This window comes from Salmo salar, chromosome ssa29 (assembly GCF_905237065.1).
Source record: "Salmo salar chromosome ssa29, Ssal_v3.1, whole genome shotgun sequence".
Lineage (NCBI taxonomy): Eukaryota > Metazoa > Chordata > Actinopteri > Salmoniformes > Salmonidae > Salmo > Salmo salar.
Window position 1 is genome coordinate 33,345,595 of NC_059470.1, and position 20,886 is coordinate 33,366,480.

At 45.2% G+C, this 20,886-nt stretch overlaps 1 protein-coding gene across 1 annotated transcript in view; it reads right to left on the minus strand.

The window, feature by feature from the left end:
* Positions 1-20,886, minus strand: part of LOC106590619 (docking protein 6) — a 213,928-nt gene that overhangs the window by 151,758 nt on the left and 41,284 nt on the right. The window contains exons 2-3 of the mRNA XM_045711018.1: positions 12,594-12,701; positions 4,622-4,736 (exon numbers count right to left, since the gene is read on the minus strand). Coding sequence (XP_045566974.1) covers positions 4,622-4,736; positions 12,594-12,701 — 223 coding nt within the window. The remainder of the gene's footprint in view (positions 1-4,621; positions 4,737-12,593; positions 12,702-20,886) is intronic.

Consider the following 20,886-nt stretch of genomic DNA (forward strand, 5'->3'; position numbering starts at 1 on the left):
GGAGGAGCTGATACTGGAACAGTACCACAGAGAGGAGTAGCTGATACTGGAACAGTACCACAGACAGTAGATGATACTGGAACAGTACCACAGAGAGGAGGAGCTGATACTGGAACAGTACCACAGAGAGGAGGAGCTTATACTGGAACAGTACCACAGAGAGGAGGAGTTTATACTGGAACAGTACCACAGAGAGGAGTAGCTGATACTGGAACAGTACCACAGAGAGGAGGAGCTGATACTGGAACAGTACCACAGAGAGGAGGAGCTGTATACTGGAACAGTACCACAGAGAGGAGGAGCTGATACTGGAACAGTACCACAGAGAGGAGGAGCTGATACTGGAACAGTACCAAAGAGAGGAGTAGCTGTATACTGGAACAGTACCACAGAGAGGAGGAGCTGATACTGGAACAGTACCACAGAGAGGGGAGGAGCTGATACTGGAACAGTACCAAAGAGAGGAGTAGCTGTATACTGGAACAGTACCACAGAGAGGAGGAGCTGATACTGGAATAGTACCAAAGAGAGGAGAAGCTGATACTGGAACAGTACCACAGAGAGGAGGAGCTGATACTGGAACAGTACCACAGAGAGGAGGAGCTGATACTGGAACAGTACCACAGAGAGGAGTAGCTGATACTGGAACAGTCCCACAGACAGTAGCTGATACTGGAACAGTACCACAGAGAGGAGAAGCTGATACTGGAACAGTACCACAGAGAGGAGGAGCTGATACTGGAACAGTACCACAGAGAGGAGTAGCTGATACTGGAACAGAACCACAGAGAGGAGGAGCTGATATTGGAACAGTACCACAGAGAGGAGGAGCTGATACTGGAACAGTACCACAGAGAGGAGTAGCTGATACTGGAACAGTACCACAGACAGTAGATGATACTGGAACAGTACCACAGAGAGGAGGAGCTGATACTGGAACAGTACCACAGAGAGGAGGAGCTTATACTGGAACAGTACCACAGAGAGGAGGAGTTTATACTGGAACAGTACCACAGAGAGGAGTAGCTGATACTGGAACAGTACCACAGAGAGGAGGAGCTGATACTGGAACAGTACCACAGAGAGGAGGAGCTGTATACTGGAACAGTACCACAGAGAGGAGGAGCTGATACTGGAACAGTACCACAGAGAGGAGGAGCTGATACTGGAACAGTACCAAAGAGAGGAGTAGCTGTATACTGGAACAGTACCACAGAGAGGAGGAGCTGATACTGGAACAGTACCACAGAGAGGAGGAGCTGATACTGGAACAGTACCAAAGAGAGGAGTAGCTGTATACTGGAACAGTACCACAGAGAGGAGGAGCTGATACTGGAATAGTACCAAAGAGAGGAGAAGCTGATACTGGAACAGTACCACAGAGAGGAGGAGCTGATACTGGAACAGTACCACAGAGAGGAGGAGCTGATACTGGAACAGTACCACAGAGAGGAGTAGCTGATACTGGAACAGTCCCACAGACAGTAGCTGATACTGGAACAGTACCACAGAGAGGAGAAGCTGATACTGGAACAGTACCACAGAGAGGAGGAGCTGATACTGGAACAGTACCACAGAGAGGAGGAGCTGATACTGCAACAGAACCACAGAGAGGAGGAGCTGATATTGGAACAGTACCACAGAGAGGAGGAGCTGATACTGGAACAGTACCACAGAGAGGAGGAGCTGTATAGTGGAACAGTACCACAGAGAGGGAGGAGCTGATACTGGAACAGTACCACAGAGAGGAGGAGCTGATACTGGAACAGTACCACAGAGAGGAGGAGCTGATACTGGAACAGTACCACAGAGAGGAGGAGCTTATACTGGAACAGTACCACAGAGAGGAGGAGTTTATACTGGAACAGTACCACAGAGAGGAGTAGCTGATACTGGAACAGTACCACAGAGAGGAGGAGCTGATACTGGAACAGTACCACAGAGAGGAGGAGCTGAATACTGGAACAGTACCACAGAGAGGAGGAGCTGATACTGGAACAGTACCACAGAGAGGAGGAGCTGATACTGGAACAGTACCAAAGAGGGGAGTAGCTGATACTGGAACAGTACCACAGAGAGGAGGAGCTGATACTGGAACAGTACCACAGAGAGGAGGAGCTGTATACTGGAACAGTACCACAGAGAGGAGGAGCTTATACTGCAACAGTACCACAGAGAGGAGGAGCTGATACTGGAACAGTACCAAAGAGAGGAGTAGCTGTATACTGGAACAGTACCACAGAGAGGAGGAGCTGATACTGGAACAGTACCACAGAGAGGAGGAGCTGATACTGGAACAGTACCACAGAGAGGAGGAGCTGATACTGGAACAGTACCACAGACAGTAGCTGATACTGGAACAGTACCACAGAGAGGAGAAGCTGATACTGGAACAGTACCACAGAGAGGAGGAGCTGATACTGGAACAGTACCACAGAGAGGAGGAGCTGATACTGGAACAGAACCACAGAGAGGAGGAGCTGATATTGGAACAGTACCACAGAGAGGAGGAGCTGATACTGGAACAGTACCACAGAGAGGAGGAGCTGTATAGTGGAACAGTACCACAGAGAGGAGGAGCTGATACTGGAACAGTACCACAGAGAGGAGGAGCTGATACTGGAACAGTACCACAGAGAGGCGTAGCTGATACTGGAACAGTACCACAGACAGTAGCTGATACTGGAACAGTACCACAGAGAGGAGGAGCTGATACTGGAACAGTACCACAGAGAGGAGGAGCTGATACTGGAACAGTACCACAGAGAGGAGGAGCTGATACTGGAACAGTACCACAGAGAGGAGTAGCTTATACTGGAACAGTACCACAGACAGTAGCTGATACTGGAACAGTACCACAGAGAGGAATAGCTGATACTGGAACAGTACCACAGACAGTAGCTGATACTGGAACAGTACCACAGAGAGGAGGAGCTGATACTGGAACAGTACCACAGAGAGGAGGAGCTGATACTGGAACAGTACCACAGAGAGGGTTAGGAAGTGAAGGACATGCAGGTTAGCCTCCTGGGTAGGGTGGACATGTGTGTGTGTGTGCACGTGTGTGTGTGCGTGTGTGTGTGTGTGTGTGTGTGTGTGTGTGTGTGTGTGTGTGTGTGTGTGTGTGTGTGTGTGTGTGTGTGTGTGTGTGTGTGTGTGAGGGTAGGAAGTGAATGACCCTGTGGTGGACACGGAGGACACAGCCCTCCATATGGCAAGGGACTCAGCCGTGGGCGTGTAACTGCTGAGCCGTGTGTCTGAGAGAGAGAGAGAGAGAGAGAGAGAGAGAGAGAGAGAGGACGACGACGAAGATAGAATTCACTGCACCCCATAAGGCACATAATCTCCCCTCTGAGATCCACTGCTACAGCTCACATCAGCACATCTCACACACACACACACACACACACACACACACACACACACACACACACACACACACACACACACACACACACACACACACACACACACACACACACACACACACACACACGCACGCACGTGCACACACACACACACGTGCACACACACAAATCACCTACAACCTGAAATCACCTACAACCTGTAACTAGAGGAGAGGAGGAGATTAGAGGAGAGGAAAAGAGAGGAGGAGAGGAGAAGAGAGGAGAAGAAAGGAGGAGAAGAGAAGAGAAGAGAAGAGAAGAGAAGAGAAGAGAAGAGAAGAGAAGAGAAGAGAAGAGAAGAGAAGAGAAGAGAAGAGAAGAGAAGAGAAGAGAAGAGAAGAGAGGAGGAGAGGCGAAGAGAGGAGAAGAAAGGAGAGGAGAGGAGAAGAGAGGAGGAGAGGAGAAGAGAGGAGAAGAAAGGAGGAGAGGAGAAGAGAGGAGGAGAGGCGAAGAGAGAAGAGAGGAGAGGAGAAGAGAGGAGAGGAGAAGAGAGGAGATGAGAGAAGAGAGGAGAGGAGAAGAGAGGAGATGAGAGAGGAGAGGAGAAGAGAGGAGAGGAGAAGAGAGGAGAAGAAAGGAGGAGAGGAGAAAAGAGGAGAAGAGAGAAGAGAGGAGAGGAGAAGAGAGGAGAAGAGAGGAGATGTGGATATATATATATATATATATATATATATATATATATCATCCCCACTTTCTCTCTCTCTCGTTCTCTTTCAAAGTCCCCACCTTTCTCTCTCTTTTTCCCTACCCATCCCTATGAATCCAATATCCATCCATCCTCTGTTTCTCCTGAGTTTTCTATAAAGACTCTAACACTATTAACTAAGCCAATCCCTGCAGCAGAATTCATTACAACCTATCAGATCACAGCATCCCTTCTGCTCTACCAGGATCCAGAGGGTTTGCAACAATATATTGTTACAATGTACAATTGGTCTGAATCACAAACAAAGTAATGACTAAGTCCCTTCAATATCAGAACCCCACCCCCCACCCCCTGCCACAATAACAAACCCCCTTCTAGCTAATACAATACAGATTCAAATGTCTGGTGCTTAGGACATCTTCAGTACTCATCTTTCTCCCTCAAACTCTGGAACCTTCTCTTTCCTTCTTTCTCTTCTCCTGTTTTCTCCATTTCCTGTGTACTCTTCATCCCACTATCCCTCCTTCGCTGCTTCCCTCGTTCCGTTCCCCAGGGTTGCATTGCTTACCTGACTCACAGGCAAATGTCTTGGACGTCTCGTCGTAAAAGACGATTGCCACGGCATGTTTCTTGGTCTCCCTCGGCATCCGTGTAATGTTCTTGATACTGCGGAGCTCTGTGATCTAAGACAGACAAAACAACAAAACATTAGCCAAAATCAACAGGATGACAGCTGAGGGGAAATCCATGGGAACACATCGTCTAGTTAAGTTAGGTTCAGAGATGTAATCCACCTTGTAAATTTGTTGTTCGGCTGGTTCCCTGAACAGCTAATTCATCATCTTAAATGACTGTTGGTGATGTTCTGTACATGCAGAAGTACAAAACAAAAATACATTTAATCATATATCAAATACATATCATATTTATTTGAACAAAGCTCTGTGAGACCTGTTGAAATTAGCTATATGAATGAAATTCATTACCACTACTATCATTTTATCAGGGAAATCAATGTAAATTGTATGAAGTAGGCCATTTAAATTGGATCAACTCAGTCTACTAAATGAGAGTATGGATTTCCGTAGCTCTGGCCCGATCTAAAAACACAACAGGAGCCATGGTGAACCTCCTTCACTTTGCAAATGAATCACTACAGATCCAATCGATACTCAGGAGCAGAATCAAAAAGCTACCACACGATGTTAACTCTGAGAGTGATGGAATAAAACAAAGAGACAAGGTCGTGTTTCATTGAATATCTTGTTCATTTACTGTGCTGCTTTATTCAACGATCTCCGTTCGCTGCTGGACAGATAAGAGACATTAGTGTAAAGCTCAGAGCAAACTGTGGACACAATGCCAGCCTGTTGGGAATTTATTAGGTAGGCTCACTGCCCATATACTGTAGAATGTGTGTGCGTGTGTGTGTGCACGTGTGTGTGTGTGTGTGTGTGTGTGTGTGTGTGTGTGTGTGTGTGTGTGTGTGTGTGTGTGTGTGTGTGTGTGTGTGTGTGTGTGTGTGTGTGTGTGTGTGTGTGTGTGTGTGTTGCCCATATAGTAACAACCTGACTGTTAAAGTTCAGACCTGACAGTACTTACATGTCACATGCAGAATGTTTATATTTCTTAAGATGTTTCGGGAACAGCATTTTACATGGTCAAGACTGTTGTGAAACTGCGTAACAGGGCATTGTGAAGGTGACGTTGTTCAAATCTGGGATTCGATTCCATTTTTCAGTTAAGCTATAGAATTCATTATCCAGAAAATAGCATTGATTCCATCTGTCTGCCTTTTCTATGATAGGAAGTGAATATGAAGAGAAAATGGTTCCTATCTTCCTCCAGAAAGATGATTATAACACAGAACTGCCAACCGAGACCACATCAGCATTGTAGCTTTCTGGACATGTGTGGTAAGGCAGCTCTCCTCTCCTCTCCTCTCCACCCCTGTCCTCCCTTCCCCAATTCCTCCCCTCATCGCTCTCCTCTCCCCATCCCTCTCCTCTCCTCTCCTCTCCACCCCTGTCCTCCCTTCCCCAATTCCTCCCCTCATCGCTCTCCTCTCCCCTCTCCTCTCCTCTCCTCTCCTCTCCACCCCTGTCCTCCCTTCCCCAATTCCTCCCCTCATCGCTCTCCTCTCCCCATCCCTCTCCTCTCCTCTCCTCTATCCTCTTCTCTCCTCTCCCCTCTCCTCTCCTCTCCTCTCCTCTCCACCCCTGTCCTCCCTTCCCCAATTCCTCTCCTCTCCCCATCGCTCTCCTCTCCCCCTCTCCTCTCCTCTCCTCTCCTCTCCTCTCCTCTCTCCTCTCCTCTCCTCTCCTCTCCTCTCCTCTCCTCTCCTCTCCTCTCCTCTCCTCTCCTCTCCTCTCCTCTCCTCTCCTCTATCCTCTTCTCTCCTTGTCCCCATCCCTCTCCTCTCCCTCTCCTCCTCTCTCCTTTCCTCTCCCCATCCCTCTCTCCTCTCCTCTCCTCTCCTCTCAGAACAGAACAGAGCTGTTGTAAAATAACATATACAGGTGAAGTCGGAAGTTTACAAACACATTAGCTAAACACATTTAAACTCAGTTTTTCACAATTCCTGACATTTAATCCTAGTAAGAATTCACTGGCTTAGGTCAGTTAAGACCACCACTTTAATTTAAGAATGTGAAATGTCCTTATAATATACTGCTCAAAAAAATAAAGGGAACAATTAAACAACACATCCTAGATCTGAATGAAAGAAATAATCTTATTAAATACTTTTTTCTTTACATAGTTGAATGTGCTGACAACAAAATCACACAAAAAGAATCAATGGAAATCCAATTTATCAACCCATGGAGGTCTGGATTTGGAGTCACACTCAAAATTAAAGTGGAAAACCACACTACAGGCTGATCCAACTTTGATGTAATGTCCTTAAAACAAGTCAAAATGAGGCTCAGTAGTGTGTGTGGCCTCCACGTGCCTGTATGACCTCCCTACAACGCCTGGGCATGCTCCTGATGAGGTGGCGGATGGTCTCCTGAGGGATCTCCTCCCAGACCTGGACTAAAGCATCCGCCAACTCCTGGACAGTCTGTGGTGCAACGTGTCGTTGGTGGATGGAGCGAGACATGATGTCCCAGATGTGCTCAATTGGATTCAGGTCTGGGGAACGGGCGGGCCAGTCCATAGCATCAATGCCTTCCTCTTGCAGGAACTGCTGACATACTCCAGCCACATGAGGTCTAGCATTGTCTTGCATTAGGAGGAACCCAGGGCCAACCGCACCAGCATATGGTCTCACAAGGGGTCTGAGGATCTCATCTCGGTACCTAATGGCAGTCAGGCTACCTCTGGCGAGCACATGGAGGGCTGTGCGGCCCCCCAAAGAAATGCCACCCCACACCATGACTGACCCACCGCCAAACCGGTCATGCTGGAGGATGTTGCAGGCAGCAGAACATTCTCCACGGTGTCTCCAGACTCTGTCACGTCTGTCACGTGCTCAGTGTGAACCTGCTTTCATCTGTGAAGAGCACAGGGCGCCAGTGGCGAATTTGCCAATCTTGGTGTTCTCTGGCAAATGCCAAACGTCCTGCACGGTGTTGGGCTGTAAGCACAATCCCCACCTGTGGACGTCGGGCCCTCATACCACCCTCATGGAGTCTGTTTCAGACCGTTTGAGCAGACATATGCACATTTGTGGCCTGCTGGAGGTCATTTTGCAGGGCTCTGGCAGTGCTCCTCCTGCTCCTCCTTGCACAAAGGCGGAGGTAGCGGTCCTGCTGCTGGGTTGTTGCCCTCCTACGGCCTCCTCCACGTCTCCTGATGTACTGGCCGTCTCCTGGTAGCGCCTCCATGCTCTGGACACTACGCTGACAGACACAGCAAACCTTCTTGCCACAGCTCGTATTGATGTGCCATCCTGGATGAGCTGCACTACCTGAGCCACTTGTGTGGGTTGTAGACTCCGTCTCATGCTACCACTAGAGTGAAAGCACCGCCAGCATTCAAAAGTGACCAAAACATCAGCCAGGAAGCATAGGAACTGAGAAGTGGTCTGTGGTCCCCACCTGCAGAACCACTCCTTTATTGGGGGTGTCTTGCTAATTGCCTATAATTTCCACCTGTTGTCTATTCCATTTGCACAACAGCATGTGAAATGTATTGTCAATCAGTGTTGCTTTCTAAGTGGACAGTTTGATTTCACAGAAGTGTGATTGACTTGGAGTTACATTGTGTTGTTTAAGTGTTCCCTTTATTTTTTTGAGCAGTGTATAAGAGAGCATGATTTATTTCAGCTTTTTATTTCTTTCATCACATTCCCAGTTTATTTTATTTGTATTTGACCTTTATTTAACCAGGTAGGCAAGTTGAGAACAAGTTCTCATTTACAACTGCGACCTGTGCAAGATAAAGCAAAGAAGTTCGACACATACAACAACACAGAGTTACACATGGAATAAACAAACATACGGTCAATAATACAGTAGAGAAATTCTATATACAGTGTGTGCAAATGAGGTAGGATATGGGAGGTAAGGCAATAAATAGGCCATGGTGGCGAAGTAATTACAATATAGCTATTTACACTGGAATGGTAGATGTGCAGAAGATGAATATGCAAGTAGAGACACTGGGGTGCAAAGAAGCAAAATAAATAAATAAATAAATAAATACAGAATTGGGATGAGGTAGTTGGATGGGCTATTTACAGATGGGCTACTTACAGGTGCAGTGATCTGCGAGCTGCTCTGACAGCTGTGCTTAAATCGTGATGGATTAGTAGGGTTCCGAGTAGCAGAGGTGTCCAAGTCCAATTGGCAAAATAGGTATAGTGGCCCAAAAAATTGGCCGATGGATCTATTCAGCGAGCCGGTTCCCAGTCCGGAGCTTCCGGCGACGGTCCACAGTCCGGAACCTCCGGCGACGGTCCACTGTCCGGAACCTCCGGCGACGGTCCACAGTCCGGAGCCTCCGGCGAAGGTCCACAGTCCGGAACCTCCGGCGACGGTCCACTGTCCGGAACCTCCGGCGACGGTCCACAGTCCGGAGCCTCCGGCGACGGTCCACTGTCCGGAACCTCCGGCGACGGTCCATTGTCCGGAACCTCCGGCGACGGTCCACTGTCCGGAACCTCCGGCGACGGTCCACTGTCCGGAACCTCCGGCGACGGTCCACTGTCCGGAACCTCCGGCGACGGTCCACTGTCCGGAACCTCCGGCGACGGTCCACTGTCCGGAACCTCCTGCGACGGTCCACAGTCCGGAGCCTCCTGCACCGGTGGTCAGTTCAGGCACGGTGCCCAGTCCCGCTCCATGGCGGGAGCCTTCCTATGCACCGATGCCCAGTCCAAGCATGGTGTCCAGTCCTGCTCCATGGCTGGAGTCTTCTTCTGCGCCGGTGCCCAGTCCAGGCACGCCGTCCAGTCCAGCTCCAGGGCAGGAGCCTTCCTCTGCGCCGATGCCCAGTCCAGGCACGGTATCCAGTCCTGCTCCATGGCCGGAGCCTTCTTCTGCGCCGGTGCTCAGTCCAGGCACGGCGGCCAACCCAGCTCTATGGCCGGAGCCCTCCTTTGCGCCGGTGCCCAGTCCAGGCACGGTGTCCAGTCCCGCTCCAAGGCCGGAGCCTTCCTCTGCGCCGGTGCCCAGTCCAGGCACGGCGTCCAACCCAGCGCCGGATCCGGAGTCTGGGCGGGGGCTACGACCTGCACCGGAGCCGCCACCGACACAAATCACCCCCCCCACACCCTCCCCGTGTGGTTTCAGGTTTTGCGGCCGGAGTCCGCACCTTTGGGGGGGTACTGTCACACCCTGACCATAGAGAGCCCTTGGTAGGAAAGAGGCACTGAGTTTGAAGGTAGGCCTTGAAATATATCCACAGGTACACCTCCAATTGACTCAAATTATGTCAATTAGCCTATAAGAAGCTTCTAAAGCCATGACATAATTTTCTGGAATATTCCAAGCTGTTTAAAGGCACAGTCAACTTAGTCTATGTAAACTTCTGACCCACTGGAATTGTGATACAGTGAATTATAAGTTAAATAATCTGTCTGTAAACAATTGTTGGAAAAATTACTTGTGTCAGGCACAAAATAGATGTCCTAACCAACTTCCCAAAACTGTAGTTTGTTAACAAGAATTTTGTGGAGTGGTTGAAAAACGAGTTTTAATGACTCCAACCTAAGTGTATGTAAACTTCCGACTTCAACTGTAGCCCCAGAGACATAAACTCTGTATAGGTCACTGCTCTGCACTTCACTGCTTATTTACACTCTATGGACATATTTATGCACAAAACCATTGGCTCCATTATTTAACTGCCTTTGTCAAGAACTCCCGACCTAGACACATCCAAAACAGTAAGCCAGGGAGATATTTAGAGTGGCTCCTGTTCATGATATAAAGAACACGCAGCACCTTTCAAAACACAAAAACAAATCCACTATTGTTGTTTTTATTTGTTGTTTATGAATCAGTGAAGGTGTCTGTTTTCTCTGCAGCACTCTTCTGGGGCCCCTCAGATGGAACCTTTGATAGTACATTCCTTGGTAGCGAGCCGTGTCGGTGGCACTGTATTATCCTCAAAGCGGGCAAAGAAGGTGTTTAGTTTGTCTGGAAGCAAGACGTCGGTGTCCGTGACCTGGCTGGTTTTCCTTTTTGTAGTCCGTGATTGCCTGTAGACCCTGCCACATACGTCTCTTGTCTGAGCTGTTGAATTGCGACTCTACTTTGTCCCTATACCGACATTTCTCTTGTTTGATTGCCTTGTGGAGGGAATAACAACACTGTTTGTATTCGACCATAATGCCAGTCATCTTTCCACGGTTAAAAGCAGTGGTTCGCTCTTTCAGTTTTGCGCGAATGCTGCCGCCTATCCACGGTTTCTAGTTAGGGTAGGTTGATGGTATGGTGTAGTAGAAACTGGTGTTCCAAAGTGATACTTGGACTATTCCATGAGTTCTATGTAGCCTATGTTGGCTCACATAGACAGATGTAGGACTCTCCCAAATGTTCTGCATCCTAACCCTATAAGCATGACATGTGAGGTTACTGTGTATCAACAGTAGCTTGAAATTGATGCAAACAAAACAACACAACGCAGTGGAAGATTTCCTCAAAAGTATCAGTTACATACGCCTACTGCAGCGACCTTAAATCAACATAGGCCTCCAGTCAGTCCACCCCTTGATGAGGTGGCCACGTGTCTGATAATTAATGATAGTGTTTTAGACAGCATGTTACAGAGCATTAAAGAGCCCCTCTCACAATACAGCCACACATTAAAGAGCCCCTCTCATAATACAACCACACATTAAGGAGCCCCTCTCACAATACAGCCACACATTAAAGAGCCCCTCTCACAATACAGCCACACATTAAAGAGCCCCTCTCATAATACAACCACACATTAAGGAGCCCCTCTCACAATACAGCCACACATTAAAGAGCCCCTCTCACAATACAGCCACACATTAAAGAGCCCCTCTCACAATACAGCCACACATTAAAGAGCCCCTCTCACAATACAGCCACACATTAAAGAGCCCCTCTCACAATACAGCCACACATTAAAGAGCCCCTCTCACAATACAGCCACACATTAAAGAGCCCCTCTCACAATACATTAAGGAGCCTCTCTCACAATACAGCCACACATTAAAGAGCCCCTCTCACAATACATTAAGGAGCCTCTCTCACAATACAGCCACACATTAAAGAGCCTCTCTCACAATACAGCCACACATTTAAGAACCTTTCTCACAATACAGCCACACATTAAAGAACCTTTCTCACAATACAGCCACACATTAAAGAGCCTCTCTCACAATACAGCCACACATTAAAGAACCCCTCTCACAATACAGCCACACATTAAAAATCCCAGCCACATCAAAATGCTCTGGTGTCCCGGCCAGCTAGTCCCTACATGAAGCTCCATCTCCTCTCCTCTCATTACTACAGCAGAGCCACATTACTCACTTAATATCGTCTTCCTAGCCACTGATAATGAGGCCTAATTGGGGTATTTTCAAAGGGTTTAAGAAACAGGCAAATAAATATTAGAACCCAGATTATCCTCCTCAAAGGGAGAGAAAAGCCCCAGAAGAACGAGATAAAGAGTCAAAATGTGCCTTCTTAGCAACATGTACTCCATATGTAACACATAAAGAGAAAAACAATATTGTTTGGTGTCGGTTTGTGTGTAATTTGATTTATTACGTTTTATCTGTAATAAAAGAAGTGCTCTGCTATATTTTCTGAGGTGAAATGGTGGTTGGGGCTTGTTATTGGGTAAACTTCAAGGTTGTGGTTAAATTATGATGCGGCGGGCGGCGTTAAAAGGGTCAACAGACTCAGACAAATGAACATCTGTCTGTCTGGTCTCATGCTGTGCCTAAAAACTTCTCTGTCTACTGGGTGTATCCTTCATTTCCAGACAACATATTATTTTGACATCCAATTAGGTGAATCTATATATACAGTATAACTGAGCGGAGGAGAGGTTTGATGGATATTTCACAGTAAAAAACAGTGACAGTATATAAAGTGATGTTTAGTGTTTACCTTGTGAAAGCTTCGGAAGTATGCTGCCTTCTCGTCTGGGTATTTCTCTAACCGCCTTGGGCCTTTACTGGACGCTTTCTTAAACATCAGCCAACACCTCCTGAAGATCTATAGAGAACACATGGAGAACACCACCGTCAGAACCTTTAGGTCCATCAGAACCCCCCAGCAGAAGAACCCCCAAACCATGGAAAACACATGGTTATCATAACACAATGAAAGGTATTCATTTACAAGTGTATAAAACAACAACAAAAAACTCAAACAAATTGAATACGTTAATAACCATCTTCACTGATTAATTTGTCCAGCTCCTTTCCAAGTGTTCCAGCCAGCATCTCTCATTATTTATCTGTATTGATATTAATCCATACTCAATGAGATGCTCACCGGTGCATCAACACATGAATATCTCACAGAGCAAATGCCTTCCTCTCGGTCAGTTTAATCTAGGCTGTTTGTGCAGTCATCTATTTATCAAGCCAGACCTATTTGTTTGGGTACACTGCTAATGCACAGTAACAGGCACACATATACACACACTAGGACACACCGTGTGCCAAAGGGCCACAACAAGGTCAAGATTAAAAATGGGACACACACACACATGTAAAAACTCTCACACTCTCTTACACACACACACACACACACACACACACACACACACACACACACACACACACACACACACACACACACACACACACACACAGAGAGAGAGAGAGAGAGAGAGAGAGAGAGAGAGAAAGAGAAAGAGAAAGAAGAGAGTGTGTCATCACAGCAGCAAGATTTGTGACCTGTTGCTGCAAGAAAAGGGCAACCAGTGAAGAACAAACATCATTGTAAATACAACCCATATTTATGTTTATTTATTTTCCCTTTTGTACTTGAACTATTTGCACATAATATGACATTTGAAATGGCTTTATTCTTTTGGAACTTTTGTTTACTGTACATTTTTTTGGTTTATTTCACTTTAGTTTATTATCTATTTCACATGCTTTGGCAATGTAAATATATGTTTCCCATGCCAATAAAGCCTTTAAATTGAAATTGAATTTTGAGAGAGAGAGAGAGAGAGAGAGAGAGAGAGAGAGAGAGAGAGAGAGAGAGAGAGAGAGAGAGAGAGAGAGAGAGAGAGAGAGAGAGAGAGAGAGAGAGAGAGAGAGAGAGAGAGAGAGAGAGAGAGAGAGAGAGAGCACCTCAGACAGGAGCAACAGAGCAACAGACACCCCACCAAGACCAGCGAGACACCCTTCCAGACATGCAAGACCCCCTCCCGAAGGACCTGCACCGAGAGAAGCTACGACAAGGGGACCTATACTCAGCCAACAGCTTCACCAGCTACATCCCAACAAGCTAAGACCATCCCAAACAAACCCTGGACACGCTCTATATAGGCCCCCCATATCAGACCTATGCCCCTACCAAACAACAATTAGGCAACAACAAATTAAATCCCTTTCAGACAACTTCCTGGACAAAACATTTCACTGTAATAGTGAAGGTGTAAACTTGGCAGTAGAAAACCGAAACAGTGTATTTGACCTCTCAGCTTCCCTATCGAATCTAAACATTTCAAGCAGACAACCTAAGACAATTAACAAGAATGACAAATGGTTTGATGAAGATTGCAAAAACGTAAGAAAGAAATTGAGAAACCTATCCAACCAAAAACATAGAGACCCAGAAAACCAGAGTCTACACCTTCACTATGGTGAATCACTAAAACAATACAGAAATACACTACGGAAAAAGAAGGAACAGCATGTCAGAAATCACTTCTCCAATCTTTTTGGCCCTATAACAAAGAACAAACAGCGAAAACATATACATGATAAATTACAAATCTTAGATTCAACTATTAAAGACTACCAGAACCCACTGGATTCTCCAATTACATTGAATGAACCACAGGACAAAATAAAAACCCTCCAACCCAAAAAGGCCTGTGGTGTTGATGGTATCCTACATGAAATGATAAAATATACAGACCACAAATTCCAATTGGCTATACTTAAACTCTTTAACATCATCCTCAGCTGTGGCATCTTCTCCAATATTTGGAACCAAGGACAGATAACCCGAATCCACAAAGTGGAGGCAAATTTGACCCTAATAACTACTGTGGGATATGCTTCAACAGCAAGTCTTCTCATGCTTTGTTGATGCCAAAAAAGCTTTTCACTCAATTTGGCCTGAGGGTCTGCTATACAAATTCATTGAAAGTGGTGTTGGGGGAAAAATATATGGCATTATAAAATCCATGTACACAAAAAACAAGTGTGAGGTTAAAATTGGCAAAAAACACACACATTTCTTTCCACAGGGCCGTGGGGTGAGACAAGGATGCAGCTTAAGCCCCATCCTCTTCAACATATATATCAACGAATTGGCGATGGCACTAGAACATTCTACAGCACCCGGCCTCACTCTACTAGAATCTGAAGTTAAATGTCTACTGTTTGCTGATGATCTGGTGCTTCTGTCCCCAACCAAGGAGGATCTACAGCAGCACCAAGATCTTCTGAACTGATTCTGTCAGAACTGGGCCCTGACAAAAGACACAAATAATGACCACAAATACAAATTCCATCTAGACACGGTTGCCCTAGAGCATACTAAAAACTATACATACCTCTGCAAAAATGTCCTCCGTGTACATTGTAAAACACCAAATAATGCATGCAGAGCAGAATTAGACCGATACCCGCTAATTGTAAAAATCCAAAAAAGAGCTATTAAATTCTACAACCACCTAAAAGGAAGAGATTCCCAAACCTTCCATAACAAAGCCATCACCTACAGAGAAATGAACCTGTAGAAGAGTCCCTTAAACAAGCTGGTCCTGAGGCTCTGTTCACAAACATAAACAGACCCCCACAAGTTTCAAAAGAATAGAGACATTTCAAATGTTACAGTATGTCTATTTACAGTGTTGTAATGATGTGCAAACAGTTAAAGTACATAAGGGAAAATAAATAAATATGGGTTTTATTTACAATGGTGTTTGTTCTTCACTGGTTGCCATTTTCAAATCTTGCTGCTGTGATGGCACACTGGTATTTCAACAAATAGTTATGGAAGTTTATCAAAAACATTTTATATATATATATATTCTTTGTGGGTCTGTGTAACCTGAGGGAAATATGTGTCTCTAATATGGTCATACATTTGGCAGGAGGTTAAGAAGTGCAGCTCAGTTTCCACCTCATTGTGTGGGCAGTGTGCACATAGCCTGTATTCTCTTGAGAGCCAGGTCTGCCTACGGCGGCCTTTCTCAATTTTATTTTATTTTTATTTAACCTTTATTTAACCAGGAAAAGCCCATTGAGACACAGTCTTTTTTTCAAGGGAGACCTGGCCAAGAAGGCAGCAACAATCAATACATTACATCATTAAAACATACAACAACAACAGAGTCTCCCGTCAATATTTTACATTCATTCAGTTGCACTAACATATCTAGATGAAGCATGGATTGTAGACTATTCCATGCCTCTGGTGCACAAGAAGTGAAGGCAGTCTTGCCTAATACTGTGAATGTCCTGGAGACTCAATAGCAAGGCTATGCTCACTGAGTCTGTACATAGTCAAAGATTTCCTTAATGTTGGGTCAGTCACAGTGGTCAGGTATTCTGCCACTGTGTACTCTCCATCTTCCCCTCTCTCCTCTACTGCTCTCTCGCGCTTTCATGAAAGATACATTAAATCCGAGCAGAATTATCAACATGTGAACATCTTATTCTTTGTAGTAAAGAATTTTCCTAGTCTAGTAGTACATCCACATCAGTTGATCAGTGGTTTGTTACTTGTCATGTTTCGTTTTTTTTTTTTGTGCAACCCAGGAAGAGTAGCAGCTGCTTCTGCAAAAGCTACTGGGGATCCAGATAAACCAATCACCTATATCATCCATAACAGACCAGACACTGACAGTGTAAATCCTTAACCTTTCACATCATTATATTATTCTGTGTGATTTACTCTGAGATGTCAGCCCTTAAAGATGTCTGTGGTCATTGACTGATTTATAGCTCACTGATGAGTTTGGCTCACAGACTTCCTGGCTCCACTTTACTATCTTAATATATAATACCTTAATGGCATCTGTAAAGGCGGGGAAGCAAAAATGTTGTCCTCCACCCTTAACAGTCTGTAAATGCATAAAGCATCTTTCCATCTGGAACAGAGTGATCTAAACCAAATACAAGCCTACAGCCCAGTCCTGATAAATAGCTTGGTATTATTTATAGAATGGCCCAGTCCCCTGATTGTTGTGATATTGTGTAGAATGGCCCAGTCCCCTGATTGTTGTGATGTTGTGTAGAATGGCCCAGTCCCCTGATTGTTGTGATATTGTGTAGAATGGCCCAGTCCCCTGATTGTTGTGATATTGTGTAGAATGGCCCAGTCCCCTGATTGTTGTGATTTTGTGTAGAATGGCCCAGTCCCCTGATTGTTGTGATATTGTGGTGAATGGCCCAGTCCCCTGATTGTTGTGATATTGTGTAGAATAGCCCAGTCCCCTGATTGTTGTGATGTTGTGTAGAATGGCCCAGTCCCCTGATTGTTGTGATATTGTGTAGAATGGCCCAGTCCCCTGATTGTTGTGATATTGTGTAGAATGGCCCAGTCCCCTGATTGTTGTGATATTGTGTAGAATGGCCCAGTCCCCTGATTGTTGTGATATTGTGTAGAATGGCCCAGTCCCCTGATTGTTGTGATATTGTGTAGAATGGCCCAGTCCCCTGATTGTTGTGATATTGTGGTGAATGGCCCAGTCCTCTGATTGTTGTGATATTGTGTATTTAAACAGAGCATCCGGTTAACAGTAACAACTTTGGGAAGACTGAAACACTGTTGTGAAAACTGTAGTGCAATCCAACAAAGTATGCAGTTATCTGAAGTGCATTTATAAGGAGTGGACTAGAACTTATGAAGGCTATAACATGTCTCGGGGCTTCATCTTGTAAAATAGGATATTTGTATTTCCTGTCAGACATAGCTAGCTGATAATCATCTGTGTGAATATCAACTGAATTTCAATGATTATCTCTCTCTGCATCGTCGCCGTGGGGGGATTGTGTATCCAGGAATCATTTGTTTATTCATCTGATGTGCTTAATAATAAAAGGAACACAGAGCCTGAACTTCACACTCCAGGTAATTGACTGGAGTGGATTCTTACCTGTTCTGATCCTACTGATGGAGCTCAGGGCCACTTAAGTGAGGCTAACGCCTATTATACAGATACAAACAATGGAGAGAGGAGGAGAGAGACAGAGAGAGAGGAGGAGAGACAGAGAGGAGGAGAGGGAGAGAAAGAGAGGAGGAGAGAGAGAGAGAGAGAGGAGGAGTGGGAGAGAGAGAGCAAGAGAGTGGAGGAGGAGAGGGAGAGAAAGAGAGGAGGAGAGAGAGAGAGAGGAGGAGTGGGAGAGAGAGAGCAAGAGAGTGGAGGAGGAGAGGGAGAGAAAGAGAGGAGGAGAGAGAGAAATAAACAAAGAGGAGGAGAGAAAGAAAAAGAGAGAGAATGGGATAGAGAGAGCGAGCTGAGGAGAGAAATAAAGAGAGAGGAGGCGAGACAGAGAGAGGAGAGAAAGAAAGAGAGAGGAGAGAAAGAAAGAGTGAGAGCAAGGGAGCGAGAGACCGAAGGGGGGAGGGAGAGAGAGAGAGAGAGAGAGAGAGAGAGAGAGAGAGAGAGAGAGAGAGAGAGAGTGAGAGCAAGCGAGCGAGAGACCGAAGGAGAGAGAGAGAGAGAGAGAGAGAGAGAGAGAGAGAGAGAGAGGTGCACAACAACGCTTTAACGTAGCATGGGACACTTAAGGTAATGGTGAGCTGTATCTAGAAAGTGCTATCACAAAAGAGTCCATAGTCAATAATAATAATAATACTTTTGTAATATTTTACGTAAGTATGAAAAACACACATACCATTAAAGCCCAAAAGGCAAGAATTGTCTGGTCGTTGATCATGATCTATATCGCCAATAGTATGCCTGTCATTTAGAAACTGAATCCTGCTGCATCAAAATCACCTCTTGAAACAAAACCATTCATTGCCTACCGTAGACAAAGTGATTCACGCGGCGAACGCCGAGACGTCATTACGATGCAACAAAGCAAACTCAGAGAGATAGCTACAGTGTTTATGAGAACAAAAGGTACGAAGGAAAAGGCTTAATTTCACCTGTTCTACGGTTGTCAAATGCTTTGTAGTGAGTGCCGACTGTTGGCAGTGTTTCTGGGTCTTATTCAGGAAGACTTTAACACTGATTCTAATTACATTGAGGTGAATGAGACGCTGACGCTTCTAGAATGTGTGACTAATTAGAATGCCGGGACATTATTCGGAACATTTTTCTATACAGAGAGAGGAGGAGAGAGAGATAGAGATGTGTGTGTGTGTGTGTGTGTGTGTGTGTGTGTGTGTGTGTGTGTGTGTGTGTGTGTGTGTGTGTGTGTGTGTGTGTGTGTGTTTGAACAAAGACAGCCTCATCTCCCAGAAAGACAAAATAATTCTAAAGATGAAAGATGTTGTGAGGGTTCAATCAGTGTTTTTTCGTTGAGGTGTGATCTTATTAGCAGAAGATGAAAGCACATGGTTTCTACTATACTGGCCCTTACATTTATGTGGAGAACTACCCCCAGAGAATCCTACTGTAGCTACGGTATGTTGCTGTCTTTTAACAAATAACACTTTTCCATTTGTCTACAAGAGCTTTTCAAAAAGAGTATTGTATTTTTCATGTTCCTTTAGTCCCTTATTGTATAACAAAGCAAAAGCTCTTAGAGGAGTTTGATGCCAGAAGTCCACAAGGGACACAACGATAACTACAGTATATTGATTTCAGTGTGGAAAAAAACCAATTGTACAAATCATGAACAATTGTGGTTCACAAAGACATATTATATTTATGGCCAAAAGAACAAATTAAATCAGTGTAGCTTGTCCGCTCTGCATTGGTGGCATAGTTCTCATAGGCACAGTTCTCATAGGCACAGCTCTCATAGGCACAGCTCTCGGAGGCACAGCTCTCGGAGGCACAGCTCTCGGAGGCACAGCTCTCGGAGGCACAGCTCTCGGAGGCAGAGATCTCGGAGGCAGAGATCTCGGAGGCAGATTGCACTCTGAAATCTCAATGGCAGTCACTGGCCTGTCCTGACCTGTCATTATGAGTGTTCTGAACAACACAGACCTTCCAATTCGGAACACTTTTTACACACGTTCCACATCGGAACACTTTTTACACACGTTCCACATCGGAACACTTTTTACACACGTTCCAAATCGGAACACTTTTTACACACGTTCCACATCGGAACACTTTTTACACACGTTCCACTTCAGAACACTTTTACACACGTTCCAAATCAGAACTCTTCTTTACAGATGTTTCAAATCAGAATACGATTCAATCCTCAGCACACAAAGAGGTGAAAAAAATGTAAATATTTAGCAATGGCAGATATTGTACATAATGTTCATAAGTCAATGATATCCTATGTGGGTGGAAGGGCTGAGTATGTCTCCAGGATACAGTTCTCATAGAAATGCTAGAGGCAGAGGCACAGACAGTAAACTGCCTCATTAAAATGTTACATTGCAATCATTTTAGGTTTTATGAAGTTGATAACAGAGTCATTTTCTACATGTTTTTCTATAATCTCTTCACTGCTATGCTGATTTAAAATCCGGTCCATATTTCGTTTTGTGTAGTGAAATCTTCCAGAGTATGATGTAGCCTGATCAAAACACAACATAACACAGCTGCGGTAAAAGTGCTCCTTTAGAAGTGAAATGGTGAAATAACCTTTTAAACCCTGGTAATGAGTCACATTTGAAACCTCTGTAATTTCCTGTAAGTGGACCCTGATGATAAGTCCATCCGTTCAGAACATTGTGAAAGTTCTGCCAATATTGAAGATGTGTCTGGCCTCTCAATAAAAGTGAACTGCCCCCGAAGGCACATTACTTACCTGCTGAACGGGCTGAGACACCATCTACATGATTTCCAATGACAGCTAGCTTCATGTATATGACTAATCTCACGTCAGGTAAAAATAGCAAAGTCTCTCTGAAGTTCTGTTCAGGAACGAGTGTGGTGCTCACAGTAACAACATCCATTATATCTCAGGTGCTGGGTAAGAAACAGGACACATCTAATGTTGAGAGGAGACCAGAACTCTGACCTATGTTCCCAGAAAGGGAAGTTTGATATGAAATCAAGCAGCATGGATGGATGACAATTTTTTTACCATTGCCTGGGGTAACATTTTCTTATTCATCCCTATTT